The sequence below is a fragment of the Gorilla gorilla genome, chromosome 7 (genome assembly GCF_029281585.2).
Source record: "Gorilla gorilla gorilla isolate KB3781 chromosome 7, NHGRI_mGorGor1-v2.1_pri, whole genome shotgun sequence".
NCBI classification, from domain to species: domain Eukaryota; kingdom Metazoa; phylum Chordata; class Mammalia; order Primates; family Hominidae; genus Gorilla; species Gorilla gorilla.
Genome location: NC_073231.2, coordinates 130,414,528 through 130,436,003, shown reverse-complemented (window position 1 = coordinate 130,436,003; position 21,476 = coordinate 130,414,528). Strand labels below are relative to the sequence as shown.

General features: G+C 47.1%; 1 protein-coding gene across 9 annotated transcripts in view; it reads left to right on the top strand.

Moving 5' to 3' along the window:
* MTSS1 (MTSS I-BAR domain containing 1) overlaps nucleotides 1-21,476 on the top strand; it is a 177,896-nt gene that overhangs the window by 120,055 nt on the left and 36,365 nt on the right. For all 9 annotated transcript variants that reach the window (XM_019032194.4, XM_031013826.3, XM_055348726.2 and 6 more), the window contains exons 4-5: nucleotides 17,352-17,436; nucleotides 18,876-18,967. In XM_019032194.4, the coding sequence (XP_018887739.2) occupies nucleotides 17,352-17,436; nucleotides 18,876-18,967 (177 nt within the window). The remainder of the gene's footprint in view (nucleotides 1-17,351; nucleotides 17,437-18,875; nucleotides 18,968-21,476) is intronic.

The window sequence follows — 21,476 nt, the reverse complement described above, 5'->3', positions numbered from 1 at the left end:
CTAACAAATAAAAAACAAGGAAACAGCTGTTTGCATAGGCCTTAAGGGTTGGGAATTAGGACCCCCATCATACCCCAGGGCAGTGGGAAGGAACACTCAGGCCCACTGCATGAAAAGATGTCGGCAACCTGAACATGCACAATACAGTGGCGATAAACCAGACCCTACTGGTTCTCTGCAGTTGGGCAATGACCTTGTTGGAGGAGGCGAGGCCATGATGTTACCCTGGCTCCAGTGCTCATCCATGGGACATGTGGTCAGCCCCTGTGTCCCACAATCCCATTGCCTTCTGGCAACTTCCTAACTGATGACTGAGCCACAGTCAGGTTTCAGTCATTCATTGGTAGTTATTCTTATCTGCATTTTGTTAGAAGAACACAGTTAATAAAGTCGGTGTGGGGAAGAAAACAGTGCAGGAGAAGGAGAACCGGAAGAGGAACCAGAGTGGCTTGAGTTATCTAGTAAAGTCTTCATTACATGATGTGACCAGCTCTCAGAGGGGCATCTAATACAGAGCAGTTTAGTTTAACCTCAGAAGGTCATCAAGATGCTAGAATCGTGTCCCATTTTCATGGTAATTGGGCAAGACTGGGAAAATGTTTTGGGGTTGCACATTTTATCTTCCACTTCCAGCAGTGACTTCTAACCACTGAGGACTCTCCACGTTACCAATCTCTACCAACCTACCTCAAGCTTTGTAAAATCTTATTTACTGAACAAATTACATTTTTAAATAATAATTAAGCCCCCCCTTTTCTTTAGAGATATATAATAACTGTTAACCTGGGGTCATTTTTATCAGGCTTTATATAATTCCAACAGAAAGCAAAGGACTGTGAGTGCTTAAGTTAGCCTGAGCAGTAAAGAGGCTTTTAGACTTACTGAGAATAGTTTTTGGATTCACATTACCACTGCTTGACCTGAGACTCTATTTGGGAGCTAGAAACTAAAACCAGTTATGCCCTTCCATTGAATAGATGGAGGCTGGGAGGCTGGGGCTTGCCTAGCTTGTAGGGACTCAAGGGCACTTTGGTTGTGTCACGGTGCTGCTTTCTCTCCTGCGCAAGCCTCATACTTGCTTTCTCTCTTGAGTGGTAAAAGCCAGCCTCTTGTTTGTTATTCCGGGGTTAGAATTTCAATTACTTTTTTTAAAACTCTGTTTAGATCAGACACCATCCAGACACTCATTCAGAAACCGTCTGGGGAAGGTATGACTTGAGATAGAAATTGAAGAGATAGAGAGGAGAAGAAGATAGTATATGAGTTAGTTTAAATTACCCCAGATGAGTTTGGCCAGGAAATCAACTGCAGAATGCATCCTCTGTCCCTGGCCTGTATCCCTCAAGGGCCTTTGATAGAGTCTTGGCTTAATTGCAGCCACTTTTCCTCTAGAACTTTAACTCAGTAAAGGTGTGCAGTAAAAATGGGGAAGAGGGATGAGGAGGAGCCAGGAGAGAATCGAGGAAGAGCAAATATTACAAGCGTAGAACGCGAAGCTTGGCATGTCTGCGTGGTTCCACTTACTCACGTTTGTTGAGCTCCTTCTATGTCTGAAGCTGTTTCTAAAACATTAATTTCTAGAAAACAGGATCCTGAATTCAGCTAAGCATGATTCCCAGGGCCATCCCTGGGAAGCTGTCCTGAAGATGCCTCCTGCTAAGACGGGTTGCAGAGGGGAGTCAGTAGCTGAAAGGATGATTTCAGGATAGATTCTCCTGGCAAATAAGGAGGGGTCCTCTGCATGAATAAGCGGTGTACCCTGCCAAAGGAAGCTGGCAGGAGGTGATTCCTGCTGAAGCCTGACAGTACATGTCCACCCTGAACTCATGGCCTTGGATGCAGACCGGCCAACTGTACACAGTTGAGCGAGGAAGTGGCGACAGCATGGTTTGAATCTGGCTGATAAAACAGATGTTCGGGGGAAGGGCTCTTATTTTCTCCCAGTTATAGGATCGGGGGTGGGGGAAGAAAACCTAATTCCCTATCTGCCAAATGTTTCTGTTGGTAATGTCCTGGCAACAGTGAGATGCCCCCAAGAATGGAGTGGTTGAAAGTTCTAGCTATCGACTCAGCCCTGGATGTAAATTCTGAATTCTGTGTGACCTTGGGCAAGTTACTTAACCTCTCTGAGTACCCTTGGCCTCATCTGTAAAATGAGGATAATGATACCTACTTTTGGCGGGGTGCAGGGGCTTGTGCCTGTAGTCCTGGCACTTTGGGAGGCTGAGGCAGGTGGATCACTTGAGATCATGAGTTTGAGACCAGCCTGGCCAACACGGTGAAACCCCATCTCTACTAAAAATACAAAAATTAGCTGGGCGTAGTTGTGGGTGCCTGTAATCCCAGAATCGCTTGAACCCAGGAGGCAGAGGTTGCAGTGAGCCAAGATCATGCCATTGCACTCCAGCCTGGGCGACAAGAGTGAAACTCTATCTAAAAAAAAAAAAAAAAAAAAAACCAAACACAAAAAACACAAAAATTAGCTGGGCATGGTGGCACATGCCTGTAGTCCCAGCTACTTGGGAGGCCGAGGCACAAGGCCGAGGCACAAGAATCTCTTGAACCTGGGAAGCAGAAGTTGCAGTGAGCCAAGATCACACCACTGCACTCCCAGCACTCTAGCCTGGACAGCAGAGTGAGACTCTGTCTCAAAAAAAAAAAAAAAAAAAAAAAAAAAGAGATACCTACTTTATAATGGTACCTATAAGAGGAGTATAACGAGATTTTAAAAAAATGCATACAACATTCCTGCAAGGGTTTGTCATGTTGCAAGCACTCAGTAAATGGGAGCTATTCCTAATAATATGAAAACCTGCAAGATTACCTCCTAAGAGATGATAAAGTCGCTATATTCTGGCATAGTTTGGGGATGTACAGAAACCTCTTAAAGGAATAAAGTAGCTCTTAGGCCAGTGACACATGCATGAAACCTGATTTTAGGTGATAGCGGGTTCAAGGATAGGTGTTTATCACAGGGAGTTCTGATCTCCAACGGGAGCCCAGCGAGAGGGCAGGGAGGGAGGCAGCGCGAGGGCTGTCTCCGCAGAGTCCCAGCTTAGAGCCATCCCTTTGTCGGGGATAGATGTAGCAGGCTCTTACTCTGATCCCTAGAACACTAACTCCCTGGTTCTGATTCCATATTCATCTGGCCACCTTCTGAATTACCTGACAACCCAAGAAGGCTGACTGGGAGATAATCCCTGATCCGGATACTGTGAGCATCTTATCTACCCGACAGTTAAATTTTGTGAACTAAGAAAATGACATGTGGTTTCTGCATCAGGCCACAGCTGCTTCGCTGGCAGAAGCTGGCGTCATCGAGTCGCTCAGACCTGGCTTCAGCAGGAGCATCTTTCTGTGCCCATGCAGCAGAGGCAGACCATGGCAATGGGGGGGTTCATGGTGGCAGATGTCGGGGAGACACCTGGCATTTCCCAGGTGACACCCCCACAGGGTGTTGCAACCAGACACCATTCCATCCAAAACGTAGACAGGGAAGCCTCCCTGTCGGAATGTGTTTGCTCTTAATATGGTTTTCCCATAGTGTGAGCATGTCCGTGTTTTTGTGTTTCCATATTACCATTCTCGCTTTGCTTTTAAAACAGCAACAAAGAGGAATATTGGTCTTTGTGGCTGCCAGTGCGGTGCATGCCAGAATCTCATGCTTGCTGGTTGGTCTGAAGCCGCCAGATGGTGGTAGGATTGTGTGTGGTTTTGTTTCCTCTGCTTTTTGAAAAGTCGTGAAGTGGGAGAGACTGAGAAGTGGGAGATTGGCTGGAAGATTATCATCTGATAACAGTTTGCAGTGTCTTCCACCCTGTGTGTGGGCACAATGGTGTCTTCCAAAAATGTGACGCTGACCCTACCTAGCATTTGCTGAATGTGCAGTATTAGCTGTCCCGTAAACACCAGCTGGGTTATTCATTACATACTCAGCTGTATACAGTAGCTGAATAAAACAGGTTTTTTTTAAAAAAAAAACCACACAGGAAATTTTCTGCATGTTTTTCTCTTCCTTGAAGATTGAAATGAGTTGTTAGGATTGCCACTGTAGCAAAAGGGAAGTTGTACTTCCTTTGTTGGGGGCTTTATGGGTTTATTTTTGAAAATCTTTTCAAGTTCTTTTACTTTTGTCCTAAGGAACCTATTTTCACAGCTTAAAGAACTAATGTTTCTCTTCTCTTAGTTTCCTTGAAATCAGATTGTGTGTTTGTTGCAAGAACATTTAGATCAAGCTTGTCCAACCCATGGCCTGTTGGCCCCATGCGCCCCAGGATGGTTTTGAATGTGGCCCAACACAAATTCATCAACTTTCTTGAAACTGATTTTTTTTGCTTTTATTTTATTTTATTTTATTTTATTTTATTTTATTTTATTTTATTTATTTTTAAGATGGAGTCTCACTCGGTTGCCCAGACTGGAGTGCAATGGCTTGATTTCGGCTCACTGCAACCTCCGCCTCCCGGGTCCAAGCGATTTTCCTGCCTCAGCTTCCTGAGTAGCTGGGATTACAGGCGCCCGCCTCCATGCCCAGCTAATTTTTTGTATTTTTAGTAGAGATGGGGTTTCACCACGCTGGCCAGGCTGGTCTTGAACTCTCAACCTTAGGTGAGCCTCCATGCCCAGCCTGTTTGTTTTTTTAGCTCATCAGCTATCGTTAGTGTATTTTAAGTATGGCCCAAGACAATTCTTCCATGTGGCCCAGGGAAGCCAAAAGATTGGACACACCCGACTGAGATGATCTTGTAAACGGCACAGGCAAAAAAGTTTGTGTTTTGCAGCCATTTCCAAGGCTAACATAAGGCATCAGGACGCTGCTCAGTGACTTATGTGTGACCAGGGTCTCTATTGATTGGAGAGGGGATATTTGTCTCGTGTGAACAGAGTCTGGTCTCTGTGAAAACTTGTGATACCAGAAACTGGTTGCTTATCCATTTCCTCCCTCTCTGCCTCCCCTCCCTGTAGTTAAACAAATGTAGGGCATCAAATGATGCCACTTTCTTCTGGTTGTCCATGTCTCCATGCCCAAGGGTAAAAATAAAATGCTGATGAAGCCAGAGGAACACAGTTTGTTCATTTGAAGTTCTTAATATCCTGAGTGCTGGCTTTGACCTTTAATGAAAATGACGGTCCTTCTGGCAGGGGCCGGCTGCCTCATAAATGTGCAGCTTAAAGAATAAGGTTGAGTCTCCCTGAACAAGAGAAACAGCAGCAAGCGTGGAAGTCCTGCGTGCATCAGGAGCACTCTGCTAATTAAAGGCAAGAGTGGGATGCCTGGCCAGGCACTGTGGCTCACACCTGTAATCCCAGCACTTTGGGAGGCTGAGGTGGGCAGATCACTTGAGGTCAGGAGTTCGAGACCAGCCTAGCCAACATGGTGAAACCTCATCTCTACTAAAAATACAAAAATTAGCCAGGAGTGGTGGCGCACGCCTGTAATCCCAGCTACTTGGGAGGCTGAGGCAGGAGAATTGCTTGAACCCGGGAGGTGGAGGTTGTGGTGAGCTGAGATGGTGCCACTGCACTCCAGCCTGGGCAACAGAGCAAGACTCCATCTCAGAAAGAACAAAAAGAGTGGGATGCCCATCAGCAAGGAACTGCTGGTTTGTTGCTTTGTGAGTTTTCTAAGGCACCTTCCAGCTCTAAGGTTACCATGAAGATCCATCATTTCCAATTACAGGAGATGCCCACTCTATGAGGGCAGGGGGCTGTCTCTTTACTTCATAGCACAATAATTAGACCAAGGTAACATTTCCTAAAAATTTGTTGACTACAGGAACACTGTCCTTTCTCCATTCCAGCATCTTGGTTGCCAGGAAGAGGGGTCATTCAGTCTAACTTGGAGATCACCTAAGAGATCCACCTCATAGACCCCCAGGCTGATGTACCCACCTCTAGCCGAGGTCTGGCTAGCCCCTTGCCTGGAGCTTCCTTACTGATCAGTTATTTTGTTGGTCTGGGTTATAGTTGTCCACCTACTAGCCTTTTGGGTTTTGCCCCTTGGTCTAGATCAAGCTTGTTCAACCTGTAGGCCTCACGTGGCTCAGGGTGGCTTTGAATGCAGCCCAACACAAATTTGTGAGCTTTCTTAAACCATTATGAGGCCGGGCATGGTGGCTCACACCTGTAATCCTAGCACTCTGGCAGGTCGAGGCGGGGCAATCACTTGAGGCCAGGAGTTCAAGACTAGCCTGGCCAACATGGCGAAACCCCATTTCTACTAAAAATACAAAACTTAGCCAGGCATAGTAGTGCACACTTGTAGCCCCAGCTATTTGGGAGGCTGAGGTGGGAGGATCGCTTGAACCCAGGAGGTGGAGGTTGCAGTGAGCCGTGATCACACCACTGCACTCCAGCCTGGATGACAGAGTGAGACTGTGTCTCAAAAAAAAAAAAAAATTATATATATATATATATATATATATATATATATATATGAGATTTATTTGTGATTTTTTTTTTAAGCTCATTAGCTGTTGTTCGTGTTAGTGTATTTTATGTGTGGCCCAAGACAATTCTTCTTCCACTGTGGCCCAGGGAAGCCAAAAGATTGGACACACCTGGTTGAAATCTTTGGATAAAGCATGGTCTTAGCTAGGGCATCATGATTGAACTTTTCCAGGCCTAAGAATTGAGCTTCCTCTTCTCTTATTAGAATTCAGTTTCACACTCTGATGCCATTTGGAAACACTCTTACTTTCCTTTGAAGACTGTGTTCCGTCACTTCACCTTATAAAATAAAAAAATCCTGAAACACGCCAGTGCGATTGCAGAAGAGGAGTGCCCAGCTTCATGGTCAAGTCTGACGCTCGTGTGTGCGTGCGTGCAGAGCTGTGTCAGCCGTGGCTAGTGCTGGCCTCCAGGCATCCCCCGGGGCAGCAGATGGTGTACCCAGCCTTGCCCTGCTCGGTCCAGCCAGAGTGGCAGTGATGCACGCTGAGGCAACTTCTGTGATGCAACACCTGGGCAGTCCTCCAGCCTGCCGTCAAGGTGAAAAGACCCCTGCCAATTCAGGACTTCTGGGCTCTCTGAGAGCAGGGGCTTGAGAGGAAGGAGAGACTATTTTCTCATATAGTGAAACTAAAATATTACAACCTGCCATGGGCCATTGCAGCAGTGTCCCTAAGTGGCCCTGAGCATCCCATGACACAGTCCCGAGCCCTGGATTTTGTAGGAGTTTCCTTTTCATTCTTGGCTGGAAGGAAGCTGGTGATGCAACTGTTGTGAGCTCTGAAATACAAAAATTAACAGTCAAGGGGGCCGGGCACAGTGGCTCATGCCTATAATCCCAGCACTTTGGGAGGTCAAGGCAGGTGGATCACCAGAGGTCAGAAGTTCGAGACCAGCTTGGCCACATGGTGAAACCCCGTCTCTACTAAAAATACAAAAAATTAGTCAGGCATGGTGGTGGGCGCCTGTAATCTCAGGTACTCGGGAGGCTGAGGCAGGAGAATTGCTTGAACCCGGGAGGTGGAGGTTGCAGTGAGCGGAGGTCACACCACTGCACTCCAGCCTGGGCAACAGAGTGAGACTCAAAAAAAAAAATTACAGTCAAGGGAAACCTGGGGTCAAGGTCACTTTAAAAAGCTGTTCAGCCAAGGGCAGCAGCCTTCCTGTTTTGAAGGGGTGGGGGCAGAGGATGGAGGCTCACTGGAGTTGGTTTTCATGAGCCTCCCGATCCCCCAGCTTTCACTTCCATTAAATAACCACGTTGTGGATGCATAACTATTAATAAGTACAAACAGAACCTTCCAGGCAAGCCCTCTGGGCCGCTCCTTCTAGGCCTTTGGTCTTCTGAGATGTTTGGGAAGAAGGAATAATTCTGGCTTTCTTGAAAGCTGCTCTTTGCACTGTTCATTTGCCCTCTAAGTACTGATTTGCCAGCTCCTTAGAGAAAGTGGATATTAGATGTGGGAGGAGTGGAGGTCATGATCTGTTGTCCAGTGTGTCCTTGTGGACAGATGCCCCAGCCCAGCCACATTTACTTACTCCGGCCTCTGCCTTCCTGTAGGACTCAGCTTATAGCTACATCACCGCTCTGCCTAATGGGAGCACTGATGTAACCAGTGCTCCTTATTTTCTCTGTAAAATATTCCAGCCCCTGCCTTCAGGAAGCTCACAGACTCTCTCTAGCATGCGCACACACACTTCTCACACCTGGGTTGTAGGCTTCACCAGCATCCGCTGTGTGCGCTTATAAACCTGTATATGCCAGTTGCACATACTGTTGTTAAATAATTTAATTATAAGCTATGTAAATGTTTGCAGTGTGAATGTGAAAACCAAGATTTGTCATTTCTACAAAAGAAGTAGAATGTTTGGAAAGATATGATGTTAATAAAAGTTACTTTTGCAAAAAAAAATGCCATCGAATTAAGTATGGATGAGGCAACTGTAAAAGATTTGGGAACAAAATTTGTAAAAATCTAGGATATTCAGATTGCTTCACAAGAAGCCCGACATAGAAATCACAGATGATGCATTTTGGGTGTGATTTATGCAACAAAGATAGCATGAGACACTGGTCAGCATATTTGGTTTTCTTTTGTTTTGTTTTTTTTTTTTGGAGTACAACCATCTACGTTTGAGCCTACCCCAGGCAGACCCTTGCAAAGACCACACAGGCAGCAAATGTGGGAGCTGGGCTTTGAAGCCACATTGGCTAATTTCAGAGCTAAGCCTTTCACCCTGTGGTTCTCTGCTTATCCTCCTGCTCATTTAGACGATAGTAAGGAGTCTCTGCTAAGACTCTAGATTAGCCATGGTGAGAGACACTGTTGCTACTGAAACTCTATGGCTTGCAGGCTGCGTGGGGTGTGCCTGCCATCAAGTGTGTGGGAAAGAGGAGACAGATGGGAATACAGCTGCCAAGGAGCCCCAAGACCCTTTTGGAGGTCAGCTGGGGGAGGAGGGAGTCACTTACCTCAATAGGTAAGTTTTTGGTGTGTATCTGTTTTAGAAAAAGATTCCTGATACAGTCACAGGCGAGCCTACACTCACATTTGTTATATTTGGTGTGTGTGGTAGTTATGTGCCCAGGAACCAAAGATTTCCACTTTACTTAGATCTTTCATTTCTTTTTTCTTTTTCTTTCTCTCTCTTTTTTTTTTGGAGACGGAATCTCACTCTGTCCCCCAAGTTGGAGTGCAGTGGCATGATCTTGGCTCACTGCAACCTCTGCCTCCTGGGTTCAAGTGATTCTCCTGCCTCAGCCTCCTGAGTAGCCGGGATTACAGGCACCCGCCACCATGCTGGCTAATTTTTGTATTTTTAGTAGAGACAGGGTTTCACCATGTTGGCCAGGCTGGTCTCAAACTCCTGACCTCAGGCAATCGGCCCGCCTTGGCCTCCCAAAGTGTTGGGATTACAGGCGTGAGCCACCGCGCCCGGCTACTTAGATCTTTTAAAGTTGAACCCTAGTGGGTACAGTAATCAATTTCACTGTGGGGGAACGGGAGCTGCTGTTCAAGTGCACAGGGTCCCTTCCATCAGCAGGCGGCAAGGGCAATGGGGAGGGAGCAACCACTGGTGTTAGGGTTCCAGCTGCTGTTTTGTAGACATCTTCAGGGACACTTTGGGGCTGGCTGTTTATTGCTGGTTGTTGTCCAGACAGAAGTCACAAGCCATTGAGTGGCTGGAGGCGGCTTTCTTATCCACCACCCATTCCTCCTCCACTTTGTAGCTGGGTCCCGTGAAGGAGCTCTTCCTAACCAGATGGCTGCGGCCTTAGATCCTGCTGATGCAGCCTCTCAGCCTCCCTCTCCTAGTTATTTGGGTATTTCCAGTATTTTGGGCTTGTACACAAGCTGCCCCTAGTTGAATTAATGCGTCCCTAAGGCCATAGGAGAGGGGGTTAGCGTCTGCTGGCTTTGTGGGGAATGTCAGTTGTGTGTTTTCAAATTAGTGTTTCTTTAATGGCAAGTGGAACATTTTCTTCATTATGAGAACACGCGTTGCCTATTACCTCTGTGCTTATGAAGATGGGGGTAGGCAGTGAACTTAATAGCTTTTCAGAGCTTCTGCAGCGAGGGTTTGCGGGGAGGCCACTGGTGCAGTGAGCATGTCAGGTGGCTTCCCTGGAACAGCACTGGAAACAGTGAGCCCTCCTTATGGAAAAAGGATGCATGTTCCTACGCCAGTGCTCACCAGGGAGGAGTTTGCCCCCTGGGGACATTTCTAGTTGTCATGACTTGAGGGGTGTTACTGGCATCTAGTGGGTAGAGGCCAGGGAGGCTGCAAAACATCCTACAATACACAGGACACAAAAAATGATCATTCCTTTTTTTCTTGCTTTTTTCTTTTGAGACAGGGTCTCAGTCACTCAGGCTGGAGTGTGGTGGTGTGACCATAGCTCAATGTAGCCTTGAGCTCCTGAGTTCAAGCGATCCTCTCACCTCAGCCTCCTGAGTGGCTGGGACTGCAGGCATACACCGCCACACCCAGTTAATTATTTATTTATTAATTTATTTGTAGAGATGGGGTCTTGCTCTGTTGCTAGTTGGTATCGCTTAAAGCCAGAAGTTTGAGACCAAACTTAAGTGATCCTCCTGCCTCAGCCTTCCAGAGTGTTGGGATTATAGGCATGGCCATCATGCCTGGCCCTAAATGGTCATTATTGATAACAAAAAATGATCCGGTTCAAAATGTCAGCAGGGCTGAGGCCGAGATAACCCCACTCTAGGTGAACTCTCCTGCCCCGCACCCCTCTCCTGCAGAGATGCCTGAGAACGTTCTCCTCTCCTCTGGTTCTGTCTGGCTCCTAATTAGCCTTCGAGCAATGTCAGCTCTTGGGAACAGCAGAGATGCACAGTGACTTACTGTGACGGCGGCACACTTTCACCAAAGCAGTTCTTCAATCTGGCTTCCTCAGCCCTTCCCCTCCACGCTGCAGAAGCTGGGCCTGACAAAACGTCTTTTCAGTCCTCGCTCGCCACCTGCCCACACTGTAGCCCCCAAGAATGCCTGCCATTAGTCCCCTGCTATGCAGGGAGATGGCAGCTGCCTGCAAATGAGGCAGCTTGGAGGGACAGGACAATGCCACTCGAAGGACCCACTGTCCTGCCTGTCGCTGCCAGGTCTCTGCAGCAAGGGGCAATCTGACTTCGGACTTTAGGGGGCAAGGAAACTCTGCTTTTCTTATTTCCTCCCTACCCCCCCCCCCAAATATGCATTAAACAATTTGTATTCTGTTTGTGACTTTAATGTGCCTCTTTGTCCTCAGCTGGGAATGTCTCCAGCTTGTTGTAGTGAGAGAGAGCCCTTGGTATCCGTAGAAGCAGGCTTGGATTTTGGCTCTACTGCTGACCAGCAATGTGGCCCTCAGCAAGGTTGTTAACCCTCCTGAGCCTCAGGTGTTTTCATTTGTAACATGGGGCTGATAATGCCTACCACAGAGGGTTGCTGTCAGGACAGTGTTCCCTGCACCATTTTATCTGTGTCCATCCAACCAATCTTTGTAAGCTGCTCAAGGGCCTGGCACCTGTCTTCACCGTCCTTGAAATCACGTTAGTTTTTGCTGCACGGTAGGACGTGGGCCGTGGACTGCAGCGCACCCCCAGAAAGATAGGTTGATGTCCTAATCCCTGGCGCCCGTGAATGTGACCATTTGGACACAGGGTCTTTGCTGATGTAATCCAGTTAGGATGAGGTCATTAAGGTGGGCCCTAATCCAATAGGACTGGGGTCTTTATAGGAAGAGGGAAATTTGGACACACACACACAGGAATGCCTTCACACGTGTCTTATGGGAAGATGGACACACACAGGCCGTGAGCCTAGCACAACAGAGGCAGAAATTTGAACAATGCAGCTGCAAGCCAAGTGGAGTCACCAGCAGCAAGGAGAAGGCAAGGAAGGACTCTCCCTGTAGGTTTCAGAGGGGGCACGGCCCTGCCGACATCTGGATTTCAGATTTTTAGCCTCCAGAACTACGGTTGCTTTAAGCCAGCCAGTTTGGGGTGCTTTGTTACAGCAGCCCCCAAAAGCCAATACAAATACTCAGTGGACGCTTGTGGAGCGTGTGTCTTCATATGCAAAATGTATGGTGCTGGGCCTCAGCAGTCATGCTTTGGCAGCCCAGCCCCTGGATGGTTCACTTCTTCCTTTCCACTGATGATTCCTTCACAGATCACCCACAGATCATACTGGCTGATTTTGTGCTGCTTTATTAGAAAAGCATTTGCTCGTTATGGGAGAAAGTTTTTACATGTACCACGTTGAACCGGGTTATGTTTTTGCCATAAAGTATTTGTGCCTCTCTAAGCAGTGGCATCAAGTGACCAACTTAGATTTCTTTTAGCAACGCATTGGTTCCTGGTTCTGGGAAGAAGCATGAGAGGCCATTGCTCCTTTCTTTCTTCTCCTTTCAAGAAGCAGAACCAAATCAAAGTGGCTCTAAAAATAAGCAAATGAATATGCTTGCAAAACAGGGGTGCCAGGCCCAGAGGAAGAGCAGGTTCGGGTTGGTGGCTAAGGGACATCGCTGGAGACTCAGGCCCTTTCTCTTCTGTCCACAGCAGTGTCATCCTGAGGCAGGTGTCCCCATGGCCATAGGATGGCTGATGGCAGCAGCTGCACAGTCTGCTTCCTTGTTTGTGGCCTGTGGAGCCCTTTGGTGTGTTTCTCTTAAGATCAGGAAAACATTCCCCAGAGGCCTCCCCAGCAGCCTCCTCTCCATGTCTTTGTCCCATCCCCAAACCAGCCACTGCCAAAGGGGATGGAGTTAGCATCATGGGCCTAGACCGATCATGTGAGGACGAATGGGTGCTGCAGTCAGCCACAGTGCCCTGCCACACTCTCCAGATTCACAACTCTTACCTTTTTTTAATGGCCATGATAAGGATGCCCCAAAGATGTCCACGTTCTAACCCCTAGAACCTGTGAATGTTACTGTACATGGCCAAAGGGGTCTCTGCTGATGTGTGCTGATGTGGTTAAGGGTCTTGAGGCAGGGAGGTGATCCTGGATGATCCAGGTGGGTCCCACGTAATCACAAGGATTCTCATAAGAAGGAGGCAGGAAAATCGGAGGCGGAGAGAGAAGATGTAAGGACAGAAGCAGAGGTCAGAGAAGGGAGTAGATTGCACCGCTGGCTTTGAAGATGGACAAAGGGGCCACGAGCCAAGGAGTGCAGGCAGCCTCTAGAAGTGGGAAAAGGCAAGGAAATAGATTCTCCCCTGCAGCCTCCAGAAGGAATGCCAGCCCTGTGGTACCTGACACCCTGATATTAGACCAGTGAAACTGATTTTGGACTTCTGACTTCCAGAACTATAAGATAATAAACTTCTGTTGTTTTAAGCCACTAAGCTCGTGGTCATTTCTTACAGCAGCAAAGGGAAACGAATACAGCATTGTATCTCTAGGCTGACCAGGAATCAATATAGAACTTTGCTAAGATTAAGCACCTTGTTTTTATTTTATATCTTTTAAACAAGTATGTGGGGATTAAACAAAATACAAACCCAGTCCCTGGTCCTGCCTCCAGATAGGGCCAGCCTGGTGGTTTGCTCTCAAAATGGTAAATGTCGGTTCCTTTATTCAACACCAGTGCTAGGTACCGAGAACACAGAAGTAGGGCCTTGTCTTCACTCAAGCTGCTGTGTGTGCCTCAGCCAGCCATTTGTTTCCATAAATATGCCCACTCGCAAATGGGAGCTCTTCCAGATGTCTTCTGTCTTTGTAGCTCAAGCCAGTTTCCTCTGAAGCTTATTCAAACCTGCTGATTTTTGTTTAAGTTCTTGCAAGGGTTAGGAAGAGCATAAGATGTTAAGCACTTCCACAGATGGACCTATTTTTAGGGTGCCCCATGTTGCCGAGATCAGCAGTGATTCTAATAGCTCAGTCCTGGGGTCCACAGAGGATGTCATCTGCCTCCTGTCCTCGTGCCAGTTGGACAGAGACACTGCTGTTTGGAAGTTTTCTTTGTGGTTCTTTATTTCCTCTCCTCTCTAGGGCTTCCTGTTCTACAGAGGCACATACATTATGTCTAGAAATTGTTGTTATTGTACCATAGTTCAGCTATTTCTTTTCCTTTCCTTTATTTCTTTTTTTGTTGTTGTTGAGACAGAGTCTCAGTCTGTTGCCCAGGTTGAAGTGCAGTGGCGCAATCTCAGCTCACTGTAACCTCCACCTCCCGGGTTCAAGCGATTCTCAAGCTACTCCTCCCAAGTAGGTGGGATTACCAGCATGTGCCACCACACCTGGCTGATTTTTGTATTTTTAGTAGAGATAAGGTTTCATCATGTTGGCCAGGCTGGTCTCGAACTCCTGACTTCAGGTGATCCGCCCGCCTCAGCCTTCCAAAGTGCTGGGGTTACAGACGTGAGCCACTGAGCCCGGCCAGTTCATCTGTTTCTGAGAAGCCTTGGGCTTTCCTGGGGATAATAAGTGACCAGTGGCAATCTATGGGAAATACCTGGGAAGGTGACAGAAGCAGTGAAGCAGAGAAACCGAGTGGGGGGCACTGACATTTGAGATGATCTTTTCCAACATCATAATTCTATCTTGAGGAAACTGAGGTATGAATTATCCATGAAGCAGCTCTCCATCCCTGAACTCCCTATAGTAGCTGAGCAAGGATGGAGCGCAATCCCTGTGGTACCGATTAGACAGGGCCAGGCTCTAGAAGCAAAATGTGAGAGCTGGCTTTAAAGCACCAACACCCGTAATAGCGTGTAGACCAATAGGTTTGGTGTACATTGTTCTAGGCTCTCGTCTCTGCTCTGTCCCATCTCCCTTTGTCCATCACAAGTGCCATATACCCGAGGGGATAAATGCATAGACGCTGGAGCTTAAGCCTAGGTTTGAGTTCCACTTACTAGCGACGTAACCTGGGACAAATCACTTGGGCATTTTTCCTTTCTATAACATGGGATGGTCACAGTACCAACGCGGCTGGAGGTGCTGCGAGGATTAAATGAGTTAAAGTGTGCAGAGTACTCACAGCAGTGCCTGGCGCATCCTAAGCGCTGTACGTCTTCCTGCAAGCATAAACGTTGTTCTCCCGTGTTTTAAATGACCACGTGCAATTCCATCGCATGGTGGTGCTCTATGGTTGATTTAACCAGATCCCTGTAATGGGATTTTGTTTCCAGTCTTTTGACGCTGTGAACAACATTTCGATGACTACCCTTGTAGGTAAGGACTTTCTTTCACTCTTAATCATTTCCGCAGGTTAAATTTCTGAAATGAGAATTGCTGGGTCAAAGAAAAATATTTCAAGGCTTTTCTTGATAGACGCTACCATATTTTGCTCCAGGAAAGTAGTAGTTTACACTCTTACCATCAGTGAGTGAGTGTGCCAGTTTCCTTGTGTGGCCGGGTTATTAACTTTTAATCAAACGAAGGCCCAGAAAGAAATAGGAAATATTTCCCGGGGAATAAAACGTTCCTCGTCTTTGCTTATGTGCAGTAAAAAGCTCAGAACTTGGAGAGCGCAGAAGGCGGGGCAGAGTGTGTGAAAACGGCGCCCTCTGCTGGCTCTCCCTGGTGTGAACAGTGGTAGATGGCAACGCTGAGATGGCCGTGGCATCCCCTGCTCTTTGGAGGCAGGTACATTTTTAAGAGACTCTGGTCATAAAAGTCAGACTCGGGCAACACTTGGCCCTTGCTTGGGTTCTTTTACAGCAGTGGTTTCAACAGGAGTGATTTGTTGCCCAACACTTGGTACTCTCTGGAGACATTTTGGAGGATCACAAGTCTGGGGGTGGGGTTAAAGGAAGTCCGCTATTGACTTCTGGTGGGTAGAGGCCAAGGATACTGCTAAACATCTCACACTGCACAGCCCAGTCCAGCCCAGCAACAAAGCAACATTCAGCCCAGGATGTCAACATTGTCCAGGTTGAGAAAACCCTGTTTTTAGAGGAATAGAGGCATTGCCCTAAGAAGGTTTCTCCCTTCAGACTGAAATAAAATATAGAAATATTAATATACGGTATATATGTCACAGTTACTATTATTTGGTTGTAGAAACTTGATGGTTTTGCAAAATGAAATGGAAAACATGTGGAGCTGAAATAGTAAATGGGGATTTCTAGAAGAGAAGGCACAGGAAAATCCAACCCATAGTAATGTCACGAGTACTAATAAGAGAGGGAATGTTCTTCTACCAATTCAACATGGTTAAACCTGCCACAGATCCCTGTGGCTTTCCCCTGAAGGTCTTGTCTGTTAAAAATAGTGCTTTATTTGACACTTTTCCCCAAATTCACAAACACCAGTGTTTTCGTAATGTTCATAATTGTGCCCTCCAGTGTTCAGTGCAGAATTACCATGTGTGGTTATAATTTGCTCTCCCACGCCCCAGTAAATGCTGATTCAAGCATTGTTTTTAAGAGGGAGAAAGAAGAGAAGAGCTTTAAAAATAATGTTAGAGAAGGTGTGCCTGAAGGGGAAAAGTATGATGAGAATTTCGGGAAAATCAAACTGGGCTGCAACTTCCTTCATTATTTGCTGAGCTTGAAGACTGGTGTTGCTCAAGCCCATTTAAAAAATGTCCTATTACTGGCTGGGCACGGTGGCTTACGCCTGTAATCTTAGCACTTTGGGAGGCTGAGGCGGGTGGATCACCTGAGGTCAGGAGTTCGAGACCAGCCTGGCCAACATGGTGAAACTCTGTCTCTACTAAAAAAAAATAAAAAAATCAGCTGGGTGTGGTGGCACGTGCCTGTAATCCCAGCTACTTAGGAGGCTGAGGCAGGAGAATTGTTTGAACCCAGGAGGTGGAGGTTGCAGTGAGCCTTGATTGCACCACTGCACTCCAGCCTGGGCAACACAGCAAGATTCCATCTCAAGAAAAAAGTCCTATTACCTCATTTTGCTTTAGCCTTGCTATTCTCTGAATTACTTGTATTCTAGAACGTTTGTCTTGAAATAATTAGCTAGCATGGCTGCCTTGGCTGTTCTAAATAATGTTAACAGGATTATTTTGTCAGAATTGTTGAGAAAAACTACAGCTCTTCCCTAAACAGCAGATACTATCTTGATTATCTTTCATGAGAAGTATTTTTCAAACTATAGGTCATGGTCGATTTATAGGTTGTAAAGTCAATTTTTAGATTACAATCAGCATTACAAAAAAAATCAGATGGAATAGAAACTATCACAGAGTGTAGTATATAGTAGGAGCAGCCTTTGGTGATAGTTTTGGTGATACAGAAATCTGTCACCATACGTACATACATGTTTACATGTGCCTGTGTGTGTGCACACATGGGCGTGGTGAGAAGCTTCTAAAGATGGTGGCTTATATTTTACAATGTGGTGAAATCTGACTTGTTTGTAAAGTTCTCTAAAGACCTCCATGATCCCTGCTAGTCTTCTATCCCTCACCTTTGCCTCTGTTGCTTTTTCAGGTGGGACCAGGGAGATTGGATCTGCTCTCACCAGGATGTGCATGAGGCACAGAAGCATTGAAGCCAAGCTGAGGCAGTTTTCGAGGTGAGGAACATGTTTCGGCCCCGATCGCCAACACCCTTGCAGATTTCAGGTTAAGGAAGCGGTCATGTGTGGCACACAGCATTTAAATCCCCACAATCTGTCTGACTTGGCTCATTCATTGCCTGAGTATTTGTTAGGCATCTGCTGCATACCAGGCACTGGTCGAGGCCCTGGGGGTGCAGCAGACCACCAGCCAGCCAGGCCCCTGCCTTCACAGAGCCTGTGCTCCTGCATGGGTCTCTCCTTACCCTTTGTCTGTGCGAGGAGCCGGTGCAGCCTGCTGAGGCCTTTTGGGCCCCCACTGCCCTGTGGGAGCCTCATAAGAAGAGGGGCTGTGAAATTGGAGAGTGAGATGTGCCTTGGTATCCTGTGTGCATCCTCCAGACTCACTGAGGGATGTGGCAGCTCACAGACCACTCCATACCTCCAGCTTCCCATCTGGCTTCCAGGCATCCAGAATAGGGAAGAAATGGTAGTAGCTGGCACCGGAATTGGGTTACAAATGTTCAAGTGAAAATGGACATTGCTTTCCAAGCAGATCAGCATCATTCAGCAGTTTTACGTGATTCTGTTTGGGAGACTGCACAAAATGAAGGGGCACACCTTCAGAGACCTTCACCCCTCAGTAACCCCGAGGCTGGCAGTGCAGCTGGAGAATTTTCTGGGTCTCGTTACTCTTCTCTTTCTCCAGGCTATGCATACTTAGTGTATATTTATGACCTGTCATGCCGCATGCACAGCAGAATCTTGTGGGTCTTTTTTAAAAATAGTGACGCTGGGCCCCACCCTCAAAGTCTCCATTGGGGGTGAGATAAGGCCCAGGTGTCTTTGCATTTTGGGGGTCCCTGTTGTGCAGCTCTCAGAGGGGTGACCCCTGTGGTTCTGCAACTTGGCTTGTTAATACAAACACTAGAATATCACAGGGAAAATGGGAAGAAGGTTACTCCCACCAGTCACATTGACAGCTTCTTAGTAGTCATTGAAAAACATTCTTGGGGCCAGGCGCGGTGGCTCACGCCTGTAATCCCAGCACTTTGAGAGGCCAAGGCAGGTGGATCATGAGGTCAGGAGATCAAGACCATCCTGGCCAACATGGTGAAACCCCATCTCTACTAAAATACAAAAAATTAGTCGGGCATGGTGGTGTGTTCCTGTAGTCCCAGCTACCTGGGAGGCTCAGGCAGGGGAATCGCTTGAACCTGGAAGTGGTGGTTGCAGTGAGCCAAGATCGCGCCACTGCACTCCAGCCTGGTGACAGAGCGAGACTCTGTCTTAAAAGAAAAGCATTCTTGGAACATGGCTGTTCTGGAGCCCCGGGGTTTAGATGAGAACGTTTCGGGTAATTGTGATTTAGGTATGTTTTGACAACCACATTTAAATCCTGACAACAGAATATATCTATTTAATTTCTCCCTTTTCTCCCCCCTGCTTGGTAAAAGCGCTTTAATTGATTGTCTGATAAACCCACTTCAAGAACAGATGGAAGAATGGAAGAAAGTGGCCAACCAGCTGGATAAAGACCATGCAAAAGGTACAGGGGCAAGACATCTAGGGCATCACTGCACGCTGGGGGGCGCTGTGGGAAGTTGCCAGCTGCTGCCTGGCCCCTCTGCTAGGTTTATTGGTGTCACCAAAACAGCTAAGGGCCCACTCTGTCCCTACTCTCCTGTAGGCACGTCCGTGTCAGGGGATGAGAACAAAGTGATCCCGTTGTGAGGCTGAGTGCTGTTTCTTTGGTGTGAACCAACATTCAGCAGCTGATAGTCTGATCCCTCAGTGGCATGAATTGTATTCAGCTGAATTAAGAATAAATCACAGGGTGGGCACGGTGGCTCAGACCTGTAATCCCGGCACTTTGGGAGGCCGAGGCGGGCGGATCACTTGAGGTCAGGAGTTTGAGACCAGCCTGGCCAACATGTTGAAACCCCATCTCTACTAAAAACACAGAAATTAGCCAAGCATGGTGGTGGGGTGCCTGTAATCCCAGCTACTCGGGAGGCTGAGACACAAAAATCGCTTGAACCCGGGAGTCAGAGGTTGCAGTGAGCCAAGATTGCACCATTGTACTCCAGCCTGGACGACAGAGTGAGACTCCATCTCAAAAAACAAAAAAAAAAAAAGGAAAAAGAAGAAATCATAGGCCGGGTGCAGTGGCTCACACCTGTAATTCCAGCACTTCAGGAGGCTCAGGCGGGCAGATCACTTGAGTCCAGGAGTCTGAGACCAGCCTGGCCAACTTGGTGAAACCCTATGGCTACTAAAAATACAAAAAGTATCCAGGTTTGGTGGTGCACGCCTGTAATCCCAACTACTCGGGAGGCTGAGACACGAGAATTGCTTGAACCCAGGAGGCGGAGGTTGCAGTAAGCAGAGATTGCACCACTGCACTCCAGCCTGGGTGACAGAGCAAGACACTGCCTCCCCCTAACCCTCCAAAGAAGTGAAAATCATCATGGCAGGTTTAAATGCCGAACATTCATACTTAAGGCATTTCAGCACATTTCGAAAGCCAGACTTTTAATGATATAAGCTTACCCTAGGTCTCCTGTCCATTCTCTTTGTGCGTTGTCCCAGGTAGGTGAGACAAGTCTTTGTGAACTGGTTGAGTGAGTTGTCAGGGACCTTGATGGTACGAGAGGAACTAAGTGTAATCTGCAGAGCAAATAGCACTGATGCTTTCAAGTGAGGGTGTTTGTGTTCCCTTCACACAGGCCAACCAGACCTTCGTAAGAGCTTCTCATCCCCTGTTCAGGTCATTCTGATGCTTTTTACATGCTAGGGGCTGTGGGGGCTACAGAAGGATGAGTGTGGTATCTACTGAAGCAGAAATAAATTAACCCTGTTACAAAGCAAAGTAAAAGACTGCAATGAAGACCCAACCGGGTGCTCTGGGAGTGTGAATGGTGGCTCCTAAAACAGGCCTTTTTGTGACTATGGGGATGGTTTATTCTGCCTGCTTCAAGCTATATAATGAAAATCATTCTATGTCCCCAGCAACTATCAGTAGCCACCAGAAAGTTGCCGGTTCATTCAAATTATTCATCCCTCCCCTCATCATGCACCTATGCTACTGAGTACTTACCGTATTTCATGCCCGTGCATGCTCTGGAGCCACAGAAATAAATAAGTTGGTCTTGGTTTTTGGTGCACGTCCTTTAACTTTGTCTATCGCAGGCAATAGACTCCTGAAGTCGTGTCTTCATTGTTATTGGAAATCAGTCTTATGTAGAACTTCAACAAACCATTTTGATAAAAGAACCAGGGAGGGTGATGGCTTATTTGTGTTGAGATTCAGAAGTATGGGTACAATAGCCAAATACTTGGCAGTTATATTAAAAAAGTTAATATAGGCCAGGCGTGGTGGCTCATGCCTGTAATCCCAGCATTTTGGGAGGCCGAGGTGGGTGGATCACTTGAGGTCAGGAGTTCAAGACCAGCCTGGCCAACATGGCAAAACCCCATCTCCACTAAAAATACAAAAAAAAACCAATTAGCTGGGCGTGGTGGCATGCGCCTGTAATCCCAGCTACTCGGGAGGCTGAGACACAAGAATCACTTGAACTCAGGAGGTGGAGGCTGCAGTGAGCTGAGATCGCACTGTTGCACTCCAGCCTGGACAACACAGCAAGACTCCATCTCAAGAAAAAAAAAAGTTAATATATAATCTTTTATCCCCCCTACCCTAACTTGAAGTTAGGGAGAGAGGCAAATTCAGAGGATTAACTGGATCCCATTGTGTGTTAACCACATCATGAATTTTCTTAGGCTCACGGGATTTATCCATCTGTACTTTTCATTGGGCAAAAGAAAATAGAACCATTTGAAATTTTTTTCCAGATGGGGAAAGAGTTGATAGTTTATGTTTGGCCCAATTCACTTTGTGTTGGCTGACTTGGCTCATTCATTGGCTGAGTATTTGTCAGGCATCTGCTGCATGCCAGGGACTCGTTGAGGCCCTGGGGATGCATAGATGACCATCCGGCCAGGCCCCTGCCCTCAGGGAACCTGCTCTCCTGCGCAGGTCTCTCCTCACCCTCTGT